This window comes from Ranitomeya variabilis, chromosome 5, assembly GCF_051348905.1.
Source record: "Ranitomeya variabilis isolate aRanVar5 chromosome 5, aRanVar5.hap1, whole genome shotgun sequence".
Lineage (NCBI taxonomy): Eukaryota > Metazoa > Chordata > Amphibia > Anura > Dendrobatidae > Ranitomeya > Ranitomeya variabilis.
The window spans coordinates 72,519,970-72,536,868 of NC_135236.1; the positions used below are offsets into that span (position 1 = coordinate 72,519,970).

Genomic DNA, 16,899 nt, shown 5'->3' on the forward strand with positions numbered 1-16,899 from the left:
GCAAAAATAGATCTTATTGCATTTTTTGTTGTATCTCTTTGATCTTTTGGTACACCTTCTTTGTCTTGCTCTTCAGATGTTCTTTAGTCTTTTACTGATGTTGCCTGTGTACTGCTTGTTACCTTTCGCCATTCGTCTTCTTCAATGATCTTTAGGGTGTTTATTGGCTGCAGAGGTCTCTTCTGCCTCTTGTTTGTTGTCTTATTGGTTTCTTCAGTAATAATAGTCTTTATATGTCTTCATAATTCCTTAGGCTTTCTTTAATCTGTATCAAGTAATGTAAATTGGTTATGAGGACTGTTACAAAAAACGTCAGGTATGTTGCTGAAATCAAAGTTGAAAATGGCATGTTGTCTAGTCCATTTGTGCAGTTTCACTCTAATCTTTGCTGTTTTGGATTCATCCATAACTTAGATACAGGAAAGATATACAGTACAGAGCAAAAGTTTTGACCCACATTCTCATTTAAAGATTTTTCTGTATTTTCATGACTATGAAAATTGTAAATTCACACTGAAGGCATCAAAACTATGAATTAACACATGTGGAATTATATACTTAACAAAAAAGTGTGAAACAACTGAAAATATTTCTTATATTCTAGGTTCTTCAAAGTAGCCACCTTTTGCTTTGACGACTGCTTTGCACACTCTTGGCATTCTCTTGATGAGCTTCAAGAGGTAGTCACCGGAAATGGTTTTCACTTCACAGGTGTGCCCTGTCAGGTTTAATAAGTGGGATTTCTTGCCTTATAAATGGGGTGTACTGTATATCTTTGTACCATTTTAGCCATTAGATAGAAAAATATTTAGAACTGAGAGTCCTCAGTGGCTGATACCTTTTAATGGCTAACTGAAATAACAAATAGCAGGCTTTCGAGACTACTCAGGTCTCTTCATCAGGCACAGAAAAATACAAAATCTGAAGAATCACATATTTATACACAGCGCAGAACTGTCATTATGGGAGAGTGATAAACAGTTGTGTCCATAAATATTGGAACAGTTCGTAGATAAGGAAAGTTTTATTGTCCTCTGATTGGGGTCTGGTTCTTTGTTATGATGCCCCCACACGGTCTGAAGAGCAAATTCTTTAATTGATGTAAAAAGACATAAATCCATGTGACACATTCATACCTGCACTGAGTGTGTCAAAGGTTGTCATAAGATTATACTCCCTGACTCTCCTGTCTCTCTGAGATTTGAAGTTACCTTTCAATAAAAGTAATTAACCACCCTTAACTCCTTCATGACCAAAGGCATTTCTACACGTGGTGTCCATTTGAGGCTGTAAGTGTGGGGATTTCTACACGTGGTGTCCATTTGAGGCTATAAGTGTGGGGATTTCTCCACGTGGTGTCCATTTGAGGCTATAAGTGTGGGGATTTCTACACGTGGTGTCCATTTGAGGCTGTAAGTGTGGGGATTTCTACACGTGGTGTCCATTTGAGGCTGTAAGTGCGGGGATTTCTACACGTGGTGTCCATTTGAGGCTGTAAGTGCGGGGATTTCTACACGTGGTGTCCATTTGAGGCTCTAAGTGCGGGGATTTCTACACGTGGTGTCCATTTGAGGCTGTAAGTGCGGGGATTTCTACCTGTGGTGTCCATTTGAGGCTGTAAGTGCAGGGATTTCTACACGTGTCCATTTCAGGCTGCAAGTGTGGGGATTTCTACACGTGGTGTCCATTTGAGGCTGTAAGTGCGGGGATTTCTACACGTGGTGCCCATTTCAGGTTGTAAGTGCGGGGATTTCTACACGTGGTGTCCATTTGAGGCTCTAAGTGCGGGGATTTCTACACGTGGTGTCCATTTGAGGTTGTAAGTACGGGGATTTCTACACGTGGTGTCCATTTCAGGCTGTAAGTGCGGGGATTTCTACACGTGGTGTCCATTTGAGGCTCTAAGTGCAAGGATTTCTACACATGGTGTCCATTTGAGGCTGTAAGTGCGAGGATTTCTACACGTGGTGTCCATTTGAGGTTGTAAGTGTGGGGATTTCTACACGTGTTGTCCATTTGAATAAACTGTAAACTGTTTAATTTTTCATCATTTGCAGACCATTAACATGTCTTATCGATCCTTTGATTTCAATAAGTTCATGACTTCCCCTTGATAGTGACATTTCAATATTGACTATAGGCCTGAACTTGTCAGCGCATGTCTCCAGTAACATATAAATGAGTACAATAAGAGGCAAGAATGGAAGAAAAATAGAAACAAAAAGACACGAGAAGGGTTAACAAAAAAGGGAAGAATGCACAAAGATGTCAAGAAATTAAATGAGGTGCTCTGAACACTAACTGGTCTCTTCCTTCCTCAGTCTCATTGACTAGTTCCTCGCTGTCAGTCAGTCAGTGCCGTGGGGGGCACAGTTATCCTTGTCTGCATAAGGGGTCTCTGGACTGCATGGTGCAACTCATGAACATAAAGATGGTTTTACCCAAAAATATACATGGGAATTTTAAACAAAAGCCTTGATTCTTCTTAGTGCCAGATTCCCTACAATGGCCTCTGCTTACTTTGATACAGATTTCAGAGCTTAATGACTCCCTTTAAATTTACCTGCCTAGGCATGACATGCACAGAAATATGGAATAGTTGTGAGTGCCCCCCTAAGTCACTGTAAGGGGTTTGCTTTGTTTACAAAATGTTTAAGCCTTAAACCTAGCTTAGTACAGTAAATACTTAATAAGATTATTGTCTGTCTATATCTTTCTATTTGTTTTCCAGCAACAGTTTTAAAGGGAATCTGTCACCAGGTTTTTGCTATGTAATCTGAGAGCAGTATGATGTAAGGGCAGAGATCCTGATTACAGCGATATGTCACTCACTGGGTTGCTAGCTATAGTTTTCATAAAATCACTGTTCTCTCTGCTGCAGATTCACCAGCTCTCTGAATGCTGAGCTCTGTATAACCACGCCCACACCACTGATTGGCTTCTTTCTACAACAATGTATATTGACAGAAAGCAGCCAATCAGTGGTGTGGGTGGGGTTACAGGGAGCAGGATGAATACAGGGCATGAGACATCTAGTCCTCTAGTGATAATCTCCAGCAGATAAAACACAGATTTTTTTCTTTTACTCAACAACAAGTAGCCGAATAAGTGATACATCTCTGGAATCAGTGTATCTTTCTCTTCATTATGCTGCTCTCAGTTTACAGAGCAAAAATTTGCTGATAGAATCTCTTTAAGTGTTTGGACACAAACTCAATGAAAACTTCAGTACAGAAGTAAAGGTTTTTAATCATACCGGAAATAACCAACTTTATTTTATTCTCATAGAGGCAAAGTACGCCTGCGCAGGAGCCGCGGCAGGAACCAAAGAAGAGGACGTCATCGTATGAAGATGGGAGGCCCCGAACCTGGACCGCGACGCCCATCGGACCGGACCGAACGGGACCGCCCCTGGGTGAGTATAATTTAACTTGTTTTTCTTATCTTTCAGGTTACATCAGGGGCTTATCTACAGCATTACAGAATGCTGTAGATAAGCCCCTGATGGTGGTGGCCTTAGCTTATTGGCGAATTTTGGGGTGACAGATTCCATTTAAATCCAGCAGCTGCAGGAGCCAAAAAAAACCCAAACAAACTGATCAGTGGGGGAAAAAGTTGTTGGACCTCCACTGATTTACTATTAATGGCCTTTCCTTTGGATAAGTAATCAAATACCTATGCCCACCCCTTTAAGAATAGCAGGCATCTACTGATCATGTGCAAACTGGTATGAAAAAACTACATGATTGATAGTGCTGGAATAACCCTTTCATAATATGTGCTTGTGAGCATGTGCAGGTCTGCTGCTGTGTCCTGGAGTTAAGGGTATAAGTTACTTCCAGGACACAGCAGTGGAACATCCTACTGCACATGCTCAGAGGCTCCTGTCCTATTAACATTCTGATGCCTGTCAGTGGAACAAGATGGTGGTGATGGCGGTGATTACGTCAAGACAAAATGAATGTGATTAATTAAAGATATTTATTCTTAATGACATTTTCATTCTTTTCTTGTTCCTGGAGAACCCATTTAGGGTTAACAGAAAATGTTTTCCTAATTTTAGCCCACTCCGTTAAAAGTTGATAGGAGTGTATTTAGGTTTGGGAAAGGTTTTTTCTCCATTTATTTTTAAGCAATGTGCTATTTTTTGCGCGTCCTCGTGTTTGACAAGCACGGAGCTGTATGTAAAGCTCTTCCCACACTCTCCGCACGTGTACGGCCTCACTCCTGTGTGAGTCCGCTGGTGTTTTTCAAGGGATGACGCTTGTGTTAAACACTTCCCACAGTCAGAACATGAAAATGGCTTTCATCCAGTGAGAGTTCTCTCGTGATTCACAAGGGCCGAGGTCTGAGAAAAGCTTTTCGCATACTTTCTACATGAATATGGATTTTCACCAGTATGAATACGGACATGCTTCACCAGAGCGGAGCTGTGAGAGCGTTTTCCTGCAGTCTCTACAAGGATACGGCCGCTCTCCTGTGTGAGTTCTCTGATGGTTAGCCAAGGCAGACTTGTCTTTGAATGATTTTGGGCACTGGCTGCAGGCACAAAGTTTTTCCCCTGAGTGCATTCTCAGGTGTTTTAGCAGACCAGAACTTTCTGTGACGCTTTTCTCATTCACTGCAAGCATAGGGCCCCTGTCCTGCGTGAATCCGCTGATGATGACGCACAAGATGGGACCTCCGGATAAAACATTTTTCACAATTATAACAAGAATATGGCTTCTCCGCTGTGTGAGTTCTCCAGTGAGGGAGAAGATTGGAGCTCTGAGCAAACCTTCTACCACATTTGCTGCACACGTATGGCCGCTCACCCGTGTGTGATCACTGGTGTCTCACAAGGTGCAACTTACATATAAACCTCTTGTCACATTCGCTACAGTCATATGGCTTCTCACCGGTGTGCGTCCTTCTATATATGACAAGCTAAGCGCTATCTATGAAACTTTTTAAGCATTTCCCACAGAAATAAGGCCATCCACCTGCATGGATTCTCTTCTGTCTTAATAGGTGAGAACTACTGTTGAAGCATTTTCCGCAGTCCATGCATTTGTAAGATGTGGGGTTTATGCTCAGTCATCACTTCACATTTGGTGGCACCTGACCCAACCCACGTCGTTCCTACAGACTTGTCACCAATTGGCTGAAGTAAAGATTTATTACCAATATTGAAACCTTGATCTACCAGCTCTTGTCTTGCAGAGTCTCCAGAATGACAGACCGGCTTCTCAACTCCATTGCACATTTCCACTGGTAACATAAGATCCTGTTTGACGCACACAGAACTTTCCGCTGTCCAGTATCTGGAGGACACATCAGTCTCAGAAAAATACTCTGGCTCCTCTTTTACTGTGATGGAGTGTGCAGCTGAAAGAGAAATACAAAAGATTTATGTGTGATGCTTAGGCTGAGTGCACATGATCACACTATCTGCCTGGAATCCGCCTGAAAAAGTGCTGCAAAAGTGCCCCATAAAATGAAAATAAGGCTCAGCAATGTCAAAATGGCATTGCTGTGCAAATGTTCCGTTTTATAACACTTCTTCTAACATGCTCATTATTTGGGCGACTTCTGATCAGAAGCCACCTACTCTCTATGCTTCATAGTATTGAGTGAAAGACTTGGGAGGTGAAGCTGCTGGAAGAAATGACGGCAAAATTTCTTCAGAAAAACTGGCGGCATTTTCCTAAAGTGGCTTTGGCTGGAAAACCTCGGCGTATAAAAGATGCCAAGTGCCCATAACCTTAGTTTGTTTGTTTTTTTAAGGATTTCAAAAAACCGCTTCAGAAAACTCCTTTTTCTGGGAAGGTTTTGGAGCAGATTTTCTTTTCCTCAGGTTCTTGAAGAGGGTTTTTTTTATATTAAAGAGGGTCTCCCACAAAGTACACTTTAATCAACAGATCATGGAATAATAATAATTTCCACAATTGGACATGTTAAAAAAAATGTTTCCCTGCTGAGGTAATCTGATAAATGTGCCCATCTAATGGCCGTGTGTGACCGTGCAGGAACATGGCCTGATCTTACCACATCTCCTGGGCAGGGGAGGATGTAAAAGAGAGTATACAGCCAGGACCGCGTGGGTCTCCTGGGCAGGGGAGGAAGCAAAAGAGTCTACAGACAGGACAGCACGGGATCACAGCTGATTCCTCCTGTCAGTAAAGCATTTCACTGCCTGTTTTTAAGCAGTTTTACCTCATGTTTTATAGCAATTTGAAGAAAAGAGGAGATGGAAAAGCAGTCATGTCTGAGTACACGTATCTGCATGACACTTTTATGGTAGTGGTGAGGGAAGGGGGTGATGGGGTGAGATCAAATAAATGACATAAAAAATAGCTTTATCACCATTATAAAAACTTCGGTCTATCAGGTCTTGCCTTGTAAAGTCTTCTGCATGATAGACCGGCTTTTCAACTCCACTGCAATTTTGTGACTGCACCAAAAGCTTCTGTTGACGCAACAAAGAACTTTCCGCCATCCAATATCTCATGGACATATTGTTCTCTGAATAATACTCCGGTTCCTCTTTCACTGTGAATGACTGTATATCTGCAACAGAGGAATACAAGATTGACCTTTGTTGCATGTACACCCCGATCAAAAAAGATCTAACCAACCATGGTGGGATTATCATGTAGGCAAAGGAGGTCTAAGAGCAGAGTACATGGGTGATGAGGGAAAGGGGCTCTAATGCTAAAGAAGAGTAAGGGGCGGTATATTCCGAATCATAGGAATAAATGTTGAAGTTAGGGGTTTCAGAGGCAGATTGACCACCGTGTACCATTGTTCAAACTGGAAAGTATTCCTGACATTTGCTATGACATCTCAGGAGCAGGAAGGGGAGTCAGATTCTCAATTTTTTAAAGGGTTAGTCTCTGTATTGGTACATATTCATGGAAAGGGAACACTAAATTAAACCATATACACAGGGGCTTGTGAAAGTTTTTACCTATTTTATTACATTACAACCTGTGTTTAAATATTTTTGTAATCCTATTTGGGTCTGATGCATCAGCAATAAATAGTCTACGTTGGGGAAATAAAGCGAGAAAAAACTAGGCAAAAATTACATTTATGAAATCAAATAACTAAAAATTGGCATGTTCATATGTATTCATCACTTTTGCTATGGAGTCCCTAAAAATTTCTGGTGCGAGCAATTCCCTTCATAAGTCACTTGCTTAGTGACAGGACGTCCCCCTGTGTGCAGTCTAAGTGTTACATGATCTGTCAGTATATTCACTTTACTTTTTCTGAAAGGCCACAGAGGCTGCAACACCATTAACAAGAGGAACCACTAACCAAACAACACCATGAAGACCAAGGAGATCTCCAGACTAGTCAAAGTTGTTGAGAAGCACAAGCCAGGGTTGGGTTATAAGTAAATATCCCAATCTCTGATGATCTCCCGGAGCTCCATCAAACCCATTATCATCAAGTGGAAAGGCATGGTACCTCAACAAACCTGGCAAGAGAGGGTGCCCACCAAAACTCTCAGCACGGGCAAGGGGGCACTAATCAGAGAGACAGCACAGAGACCAAAGGTAACCCTGAAGGAGCCCAAGAGTTTCCAAGCAGAGACTAGAGTATCTGTCCATACGACCACAACAAGCCGCACAATCCATAGAGGTGGCCTTTATGAAAGAGAGAGTATAAAAATCCTTTACCAAATATTGTAAGGTTCATTTTGAATTTGCCAAAACACATGTGGGAGACTCCCCAAATGTATGGAGGAAGCTGCTGTGGTCAGATGAGACCAAAATTGAACTTTTTGGCCACCAAGGTAAACCCTATGTCTGCAGGCAAACTAACACAGGTCATTACCACCAAGAACACCATCTCCACAGTGAAACATGGTGGTGGCAGAATTATGCTGTGGGATGTTTTTCATCAGCAGGGACAGGGAAAATGGTTTGAGTAGAGGGAAAGATGGATACTGCAAAATACAGGGAATTTATGAGCAATATCTGTTACAGTCTGTCAGTGATTTGAGACTGGGGCGGAGGTTCACCTTCCAATAAGACAATGACCCAAAGCATACTGCTAAAGCAAAACTCGAGTGGTTTAAGGGAAAAACGTGTAAATGTTTTGGGGTGGCCTACTCAAAGCCCAGACCTTAATCCAATTTAGAATCTGTGGTCAGACTGGTAGATTGCTGGTCACCAGAGGAAACCATCTAACTTGAAGGACCTGGAGCAGTTTTGCCTTGAGGAATGGGCACAAATCAAAGTGGTTAGATTTGGAAAGCTCATAGAGACTTATCCAAAGCGACTTGTAGCTATAATTGCCACAAAAGGAGGCTTTACAAAGTACTGACTTGGGGGGGCTGAATACTTATGCACACCGAAGTATTCAGTTATTTTGTCCTATTTCTTATTTGCTTCACAATAAAAAGAAGACCAAATGTTCACAGTTGTAGGCACGTTCTTTACATGAACTGCTGCAAACTCTCAAAAAAAAAAAAAACAGGGAAATTCCAGGTTGTGAGGTAGCAAAATGCCAATGGGGATGAATTATTTTGCAAGCCACTGTATTATTATTATATTATTATATCTCGTTATTTCTACTGATGAGGAAGGTTAGGAGTGTTGGTGGTGTATAATGGGTATATTTCTTGTAATTTATACATATTTATTGTGAAATATGTACAATGAATGAAGAATTAAATGAAAAAACAAACATATTACCATTATATAAGCTTTGATCTACCAGATTTTGCTTTGTAGGGGCTTCTGAGTGACAGACCGGCTGCTGAACTCTTTTGCACATCTGCGCACATGACAGACGTCCCGATTTGCTGCCCACAGAACTCTCCGATGTCCAATATCCAGTGGACGCTTCAGTTTCTGAATGATACTCGGGCTCCTCTTTCACGATGACGGGCTGCACATCTGCAAAAGCAAAACAAGTTCATACACGACCTTAGTTTTCTGTAGGCTGAAATCCAGGGAGTCATGGTGGGATCTTCATGTAGGCAAAGGAGGTCTACAAGCCAAGTGCAATTTGTCTAGCATTTGTGATGAGGGAATGGGCTCCAAGCAAGCAGAACAGGGTTAAATGTTAATTGTAAAAGGTGGGCAGGTGAGACCATGTGGGACCTAGTGGGCAGAGCGGCCATGAATTTAGGCTCTACGGGCAATTCTGTTTCTTTTAAATAAAAGTTGACACAAGCCATCAAATGTTTGCCATGAGGGGTGCCGAGGCTTTAGCAAGTGGACTCCGTACAATCTCGAAGGCCAAACCCAAACAAGGTGGATATTTTCCCCAAATCAGCAAGTGTTATAGATCTTGTCAAGGATTTCCCCATAGCTCTGACCCTGATGAAGAAGATTCATATTAGTTTAATAAATCCTATCTTGGACACGAAAACAAACATGTAAAAAGGAAAAATATGAACCAAAGGTGGATGACACCACTGGTGGTACCCAGAGAATGTCATGACATTTCTAGGTTTAACCCAACCTTATGTCAATGGAGACAGGACAGCCATGGACCAGCTTTTATCACAGATCACTTGGGAACTGTCTCAGTTGCTTAACCCTTATTCGCCAGACTTTTAGTTTTGGAAAATATTACTTTAGCAATAACCACTATATTGAGACTATTTGCAAATTGCAAACAGTAGGAACCATGGAGAAGGAGCTAAAATAATGATGGAGAACAAGGTACAAAGACACAAGATCTGAGAAATTCAGGTATATACAAGCAGGGCTGTGGAGTCGGAGTCCATTTTGGTGGAGTCGGAGTCATGGAAATCGAGGAGTCGGAGTCAGAGGTTTGGCTTACCGACTCCACAGCCCTGTATACAAGACACAGATGTCAGATTTCCTTTCTCATCTACTCTCACCTGCTGTATGGTAATGGTCTTGAAATTTTTCAATTATCGAGATGATTTCAGGTTTTTCAAAGACAAATCCTGTGGAAGCGAATGGGACATAATCTTATGCCAGCAGTTAGAATAGAGTTTATCATGAAGTTCAGATGCAGTGACTTAACCCTAAACAGTATATCCTGCGACCATGCTGGGCTTTGGGAAAGGGACCTTACAGTTTGGTCTCAGATCTAAAACGACTCCTAGATTGTAGCTCTAGCCGCTATCCAGACTAAATCTGGACAAATTTTAAAACAAGCGGGAAGTTTTTATTTTATTTCCCATCTCCATTGCTGAGACATTAGCTTGTAAAGTTTATCTGATAATTTCCACTCTAAGCAAGGAGGAAGGCGAGATTCTTCTTTGGGGGCAGTTTCTTCTTTCCCTGTATGATGTAGCTCAAAGATAAGTAGGAGGAGTTGTGAAATGGGAAAAAAGGACACAGACAATGCATCCAGAAACGCTTACACCAGGCTTTCTCTGTGTGATCTGCAGAGACTCATGTGTGTAAGCGGAAAACATAAATCTCACTTCCAGAAGGAGAGCAGAGCTGTGTGTCATTACATACATCTCAGTGCATCTATTCCAGACAAACAGCTCTACTATCCTCCCCTGTACTTATAATTACAGTAGGTGCCAGCAATGAGACCTGTGTGACCTTGGGAGGAGAGCAGAGCTGTGTGTCATTCCATACACCTCTGCTTTATGGGTTATTAGAAATGTCAGGAGGAGAGCAGAGCTGTGTGTCATTACATACACCTCTGTGAATCTATGCCAGACACACACAGCTCTGCTCCTCCTGCCACATGTAATCTCAGTAGGTGCTGGGTGTAAGATCTGTGTGATCTTGTTAGACCCATCAGTCTTACCATATCACACAGAGAAATCCGGTTCAGACCTTCTCCTGGGGCGTGCTCTTTCTTTATCCCTACTTATATTTGGGCAATGTCATGCTGGGGAAAAATAAGTTAACAACCTCAGGGAAAATCACTGCCAACACCCCTTTGGCAATAGTGGAAATTAACTTTACAAGCTAATATCCTAAAACGGAGATGAGAAATAATAAAAAAAATATATATATTCAGATCTTCAGCCACTTTATCATGATGTGGCCAGATTAGCATGTAAAAAAATGGTCCTCAATCAATGCTTTTCACAAATAAGTACAAGAATACAAAAATATATAAAAGCAGTGAATGTTCCTAGAGATACAAGTGGGAGCAGAGTTCACAATTTGCTGATGATCTGGGGCAGGTTCTGTAAAGAAGGCAGGTGCAGCTGCAAACCCAAGGATATTAGGGACCTGGAGACCATTGTCCACAAGGAATGGGCTAATACTCCTCAGAGACAGAGCCAGAAGCTGCTGTCTGGCTATACATCACATTTGCAGCAGGTCATAACAGCCAGAGGGACTTGTAATTCAGTGTGACAGCAGCTTCTCCTCACTGCTCTCCACTCCCATCTGGGATGTTACATTACACACCAGTTTGAAGATTTCTGCTGTGAGTAACAGCCAGTCCGAGAAGAGGTGGTGTGGCTATGCCTCATGTTCTCTGCAGAGAAACAGCTATTATCAGGAGACTGACTGATAGTAACAAGAAGAAGTTGCACACTGATCTAACATCCCAGACAAGAAGGTCGAGCAGTAAGGAGCAGCTCCTGTCACACTGAATTACAAGTGACATTAAGATAATAGAACTGCAGTGGGCATATCATCTTTATAGTTTATGAGGGCAGGGACAGTATAATTTTTTTCTTATGTCCCCAGAGTACCCCTTTAAGCAGAGGTGCATCTAGGGGGAACAGGCGGAGCATATGCTCCTGGAGCAGCTGAAAGGGGGATGCCATAGGGCCACCTGATGCGGCGTGTCTCCTCTAAAGGCTGCTTTCAGACGCAAGTACAATTGAAGCTCTGACCGCTGGTTCAAGGTGACGTCAGCAGCATGATGAGGTCATGTGATCAAGCTGCTGACATCACTCGCCAGTGCTGCAAAGGAGCAAACAACATTGGTGGTAAGGGCACCAGTGGAGCTGAAGCCACCAAAGATTTAGTGTAAAGGGGTGGAAAGATTTGAGGAGCAAAGAAGGGACAGGTGCAGACGCAATATGGAGGCACAGTATGAGGAGCAAGGGGGGAGATAGTTGGCATGTATGAGGAAACAGTATAGGGGAGATGGCTGCAGACAGTATAGTGAGTGAGGGATGTTGCGGACACAGTATAAGGAGCGAGGGGGGAATGTATGAAGAAACAGTATGAGAGGGTATGGATGAAGACACAGTATGGTGAGTGGGGGGATTGGTGCACAGAATGGTGAGGATGGGTGCGGACGCAGTATGGGGAGCAAAGTGGGAATGTGTGCAGGCACAGTTTGGGGAGTGAGGGAGGGGATGGGTGCAGACACAGAATGCCGAGTGGAAGGATGGGTGCGGACACAGTATTAGTAGAGAGGGGGAATGTATACGAATAGTATGAGGAGCGAGGGTGATGGGATGGGTGCAGAAACAGTATGGGGAGTCAGGGGGATGTGTGAGGAGGCAGTATGGAGAGCAAGGGGGTAAATATATGAGGAGATATTATGGTTAACAGGGGGGATGTGAGAGGAGACAGTATGAGGAGGGAGGAGGACATTTGTAGGGAGACACTATGGGGAGGTAGAAAAGTGTGAGTAGGCACAGATTGGAAACTAAGTAGAGTGTGTGTGGGTTGGTAGCAAGGGGGGACAGTATAAAGGCACAGCCAGGAGGGGAGAGTGTGCCAAGGAGGAGGAGTGTGATGAGGGGGCACAGTATATAGACTGGGCCCTATAGGCAGAACACAGTGCTAGAGGACAGTGTGAAGAGTGGGCCCAGTGTGTAAGTCATATTTTGTGCAGGGAATATAGTGAGGGGCAATTATTTATTCAACAGCTCAGCGTAAGGCAGATATTTTTATTCAGGAGCAATATAATGACACTGCTATTTTTAAGAGCATCGTGAATGTGCTGCAAAAGAACAGAGTAGATGGAAGTCTGCAGAGACGAGCTGTGGATGACAAAAGTCATCCTGGCGTCTGGACAAGATGAAGAAAAGAAAGAGAATGACTCCAAAGATAACGTCATCTATAAGGTACCTGGATGTAAAAAAAAATTTTGTGATACTAATTCTCATATTTTAATTCATGTTAGGAGGATTAAAGAGGTTGTCCAAGTTTGTGATGAGTCTACAGTCATTCTATGTTACTGCAGACTTCCAAATTCTCACAGTGCACACTGCACGCTGTCAGGATTCTCTGGTGCCGGCAATTTACATACATGTGGTCGTGTGCAGACTAGACATGTGTGGCCTCATTCAAATGAATTGCGTGAGGTCGGACACGTCTAGTCGGAATGTGGCCAGAATTATACACATCGCATACTTGTGCTGACATAACCGTCCACTCTTGCCACCAGCAAGGGAGAATACTAAAAGTGAGCAGTGCATGCGCTATGAGAATTCAGAAGCCTGGAGACACCTATAGTGACTGCAGACTTTCATCTCAAACCTGGACAAGCCCTTTTATTATAAAATGAAGCCCTGCAGCCAATTCTAACAGCGTGTAATATCCTCACTATCAGGATTCAGCTCTTCTTGCCGGTTCCAGCAGTTATCACATGGACACTTCACTCATATGCGATTTTCATACTTATGGTCACATGACAACTAGATTCTCTTCCTACTTCTCTCAGTTTTTCACTGAATATTGAGAGAATTAGGGAGAGGAGCTCATCTGCACATGAGTAAGTGTGCAAATGGAATATGTGCTTGAGGGGGTAAAGGCGGTGGGGCGCCATACTGAATTCTTGCCCAGGTGCTGGAAAACCTAGATACACCTCTGCTTTAAGTGCCCATAGAAGCCATAAAAGTTCTCCTTTCAACGCTGATGTTTTACCAAGAGAAGAAAGGGTGTAGTAATTCTCCAGCATGACATCCATGTACATCAGCTTTTCCACCATTCCCAAGCTCTCCCACTCCTCTGCCGAAAAGTACACCGCCACATCATCAAACCTGACCGGAACCTAAAATATAAAGAAACAAGGACGACTATTAAAGGAGTAATAACTCATAGTGGATCTGTCACCAGATTTCATACTATAAGCTACATACATAGTAGAACTGGCGTAACTAGAGTCCGATGGGCCCTGGTTCAAAATTTGGACCTAGGCCTCCATCCCCATGTTGGTAAGATGTCGGTGCCTTTGTAGCGTTCTAGATCCTATAAAGACATACAGTAAGGAAAATAAGTATTTGATGCGCTGCCGATTTTGCAAGTTTTCCCACCTACAAAGAATGGAGAGGTCTGTAATTTTTATGGTAGGTACACTTCACCTGTGAGAGACAGAATCTAAAAATAAAAACCAGAAAATCACATTGTATGATTTTTAAATATTTCATGCAATAAAATGCAATTTAAGTAAGTATTTGGTCATCGACCCACCAGCAAGAATTCTGGCTCTCACAGGCCTGTTAGTTTTTCTTCAAGAAACCCTCCTACTCTGCACTCATTATTTGTATTAATTGTTTGTACTTGTTACCTGTCTAAAAGACACCTGTTCAAACAATGACACTCCAACCTCTCCACCATGGCCAAGACCAAAGAGCTGTCTAAGGACACCAAGGACACAATTGTAGACCTACAGAAGGCTGGGACAGGACAATAGGCAAGCAGCTTGGTGAGAAGGCAACTACTGTTGGCACAATTATTAGGAAGTGGAAGAAACGCAAGATGACTGTCAGTCTTCCTCTGTCTGGGTCTCCATGCAAGATCTCGCCTTGTGGGGTAAGGAGGATTCTGAGAAAGGTCAGGAATCAGCCTAGAACTACACGGGAGGACCCGGTTAATGACCTGAAGAGAGCTGGGACCACAGTGTCAAATATTACCGTTAGTAACACACTAGACTGTCATGGATTAAAATCCTGCAGGACACACAGGGTCCTCCTGCTCACACAGAACATGTCCAGGCCCATTTGAAGTTGGCCAATGTCCATCTGAATGATCCAGTGGAGGCATGGGAGAAGGTCATGTGTTAAGATGAGACCAAAATAGAACTTTTTAGTATCGACGCCACTCGCCATGTTGAGGGGAAGAAAAAGGATAAGTATAACTCCAAGAACATCATCCCAACCTTCAAGCATGGTGGGGGAAAACATACTTTGGGAGAGCTTTTCTGAAAAAGGGGACAGGATGACTGTACCATATTGAAGAGAGGATGGATGGGGTCATGTATCGCGATATTTTGTCCAACAATCGCCTTCCCTCAGTATGAGCATTGAAGATGTTTCATGGCTGGGTCTTGCAGCATGACGATGACCCGAAACACACAGCCCGGAAAAGTAAGGAGTGGGCTCCGTAAGAAGCATTTCAAGGTCCTAGAGTGGCCTAGCCAGTTTCCAGACCTGAACCCAATAGAAAATCTTTGGAGGGAGCGGAAACTCAATGTTGCCCAGTGACATCCCCAAAACCTGAAAGATCTGGAGAAGATCTGTATGGAGGAGGGGGCCGAAATCCCTGCTGCCGTGTGTGCAAGAACTACAGGAAGCGTCTGACCTCTGTAACTGCAAACAAAGGTTTCTGTACCAAAAACTTATTTCATGCAATAAAAATGCAAATGAATTCTGTAAAAAATCATACAATGTGATTTTCTGATTTTTTTTTAATTCTCTCTCTCTCTCACAGGTGAAGGGTACCTAAGGTAAAAATTACAGACCTCTCCATTCTCTGTAGGTGGGAAAACTTGCAAAATTATCAGTATATTAAATACTTATATTCCCCACTGTATGTGTTCACCCTTGCTGTAATAATGTCCTGGCCCCTTTCTGTAATAAGGTCCCTCATACTGGACCCCCTTTAGGACTCACATCCAGCTGAAAGAAATTGGTGCTGGCTTCGGCGGCCCCCTTCCACAAGAGGCTGGTTACATTGGCACACTCTGTGACCGCGATCGTTATGTTCCAGCATAGTAGATCTCTTAGACCTGATGAGGCTGGTGCTGATGAGGCTGGTGCGCTTACTTTGAAAATCTATATTAGAATGGCTGTATAACGTATTTTGAAAGGTCAAACTCAATTTCTGCCCACCTTGCCTAATTAGTAGCTCCTTAGTGTCCCTCCTCTCCGCTGCTGAGAACATAGGTTCTTACTACAAGCTCCAGCTGTCAGTTACACTGGCAGGGTGGTCTGAATACTTGCCAGTTACACTTAGTTGGGGGAGACTGAATACACTTGGACTCCTTCTGACACCAACCTTGTCAGGAAAAGGAGATCTATTTAGTAACATATACAGTGTGTATTGTGAAATCTGGAGATAGATGTGCTTTAAAGGGAATCTGTCAGCATGTTTTTGATACCTCATCAAAGAGCAGCATGATGTAGGCAAAGAGTCCATGAATCCAATGATGTATCACTTAGATTACTGGGTATTGCCCTTCCAACATGATTAGAGCTTTTAGATTTAGCAATGAAGCAGAGCTGAGGAAGCTGGCCCCGCCCACACCAGGCTCTGTATATACAAAGTCCATACACACTGAGGTGCCTATCACAGGAGGGGGCGGAGTCAGACCAGGGCTCACTCAACCAGCTAGTCACATCAGTGATAAGCTACTGGTGCTAAAACAATCATTGTAAGTAAACAAAACCACAGAGCTTGATAAGAAGGGCATCTCTGAAATTTGTGTTTTAACTCCTACAGTGTGCTGTCTTCAGATTACATAGTAAAATCCTGCTGACTGATTTCATTTAACCCCTTTATGACGGAGCCCTTTTTCATTTTTGCACTTCTGCTTTTCGTTCCCCTTCTTCACAGAGCCATAACGTTTTTATTTTTCGGTCACTATGCCGTGTGAGGGCTTATTTTTTGCGGGACGAGTTCTACTTTTGAACGACACCATTGGTTTTACCATATCGTGTACTCAAAAACGGGAACAATATTCCAAGTGCAGTGAAATTGCAAAAAAAGGGCAATTCCACAACTGTTTTTTGCATTTTTTTCACCATGGTCACCAAATGCTAAAACA

General features: G+C 42.8%; 1 protein-coding gene and 1 pseudogene across 7 annotated transcripts in view; both read right to left on the reverse strand.

Annotated features, from left to right (window-relative positions):
* Positions 1–16,899, reverse strand: part of LOC143774540 (uncharacterized) — an 85,240-nt gene that overhangs the window by 44,404 nt on the left and 23,937 nt on the right. For 2 of the 6 annotated variants that reach the window (XM_077262231.1, XM_077262229.1), the window contains 2 exons: positions 13,779–13,905; positions 9,848–9,916 (listed from right to left, as the gene is read on the reverse strand). The exons of 3 other annotated variants lie outside the window; for them this stretch is intronic. In XM_077262231.1, the coding sequence (XP_077118346.1) occupies positions 9,848–9,916; positions 13,779–13,905 (196 nt within the window). Of the gene's footprint in view, positions 1–9,847; positions 9,917–13,778; positions 13,906–13,993; positions 14,103–16,899 lie in introns of all 6 variants that reach the window. One more of the 6 variants, XM_077262233.1, reaches the window with a different exon arrangement.
* On the reverse strand, positions 502–9,307 carry LOC143773378 (uncharacterized; annotated as a pseudogene). The gene is made up of 6 exons (XR_013215160.1): positions 9,226–9,307; positions 8,710–8,891; positions 7,825–7,936; positions 6,346–6,549; positions 5,115–5,367; positions 502–5,071 (listed from the first exon to the last, which is right to left on the reverse strand). The product of XR_013215160.1 is annotated as an uncharacterized LOC143773378 (transcript).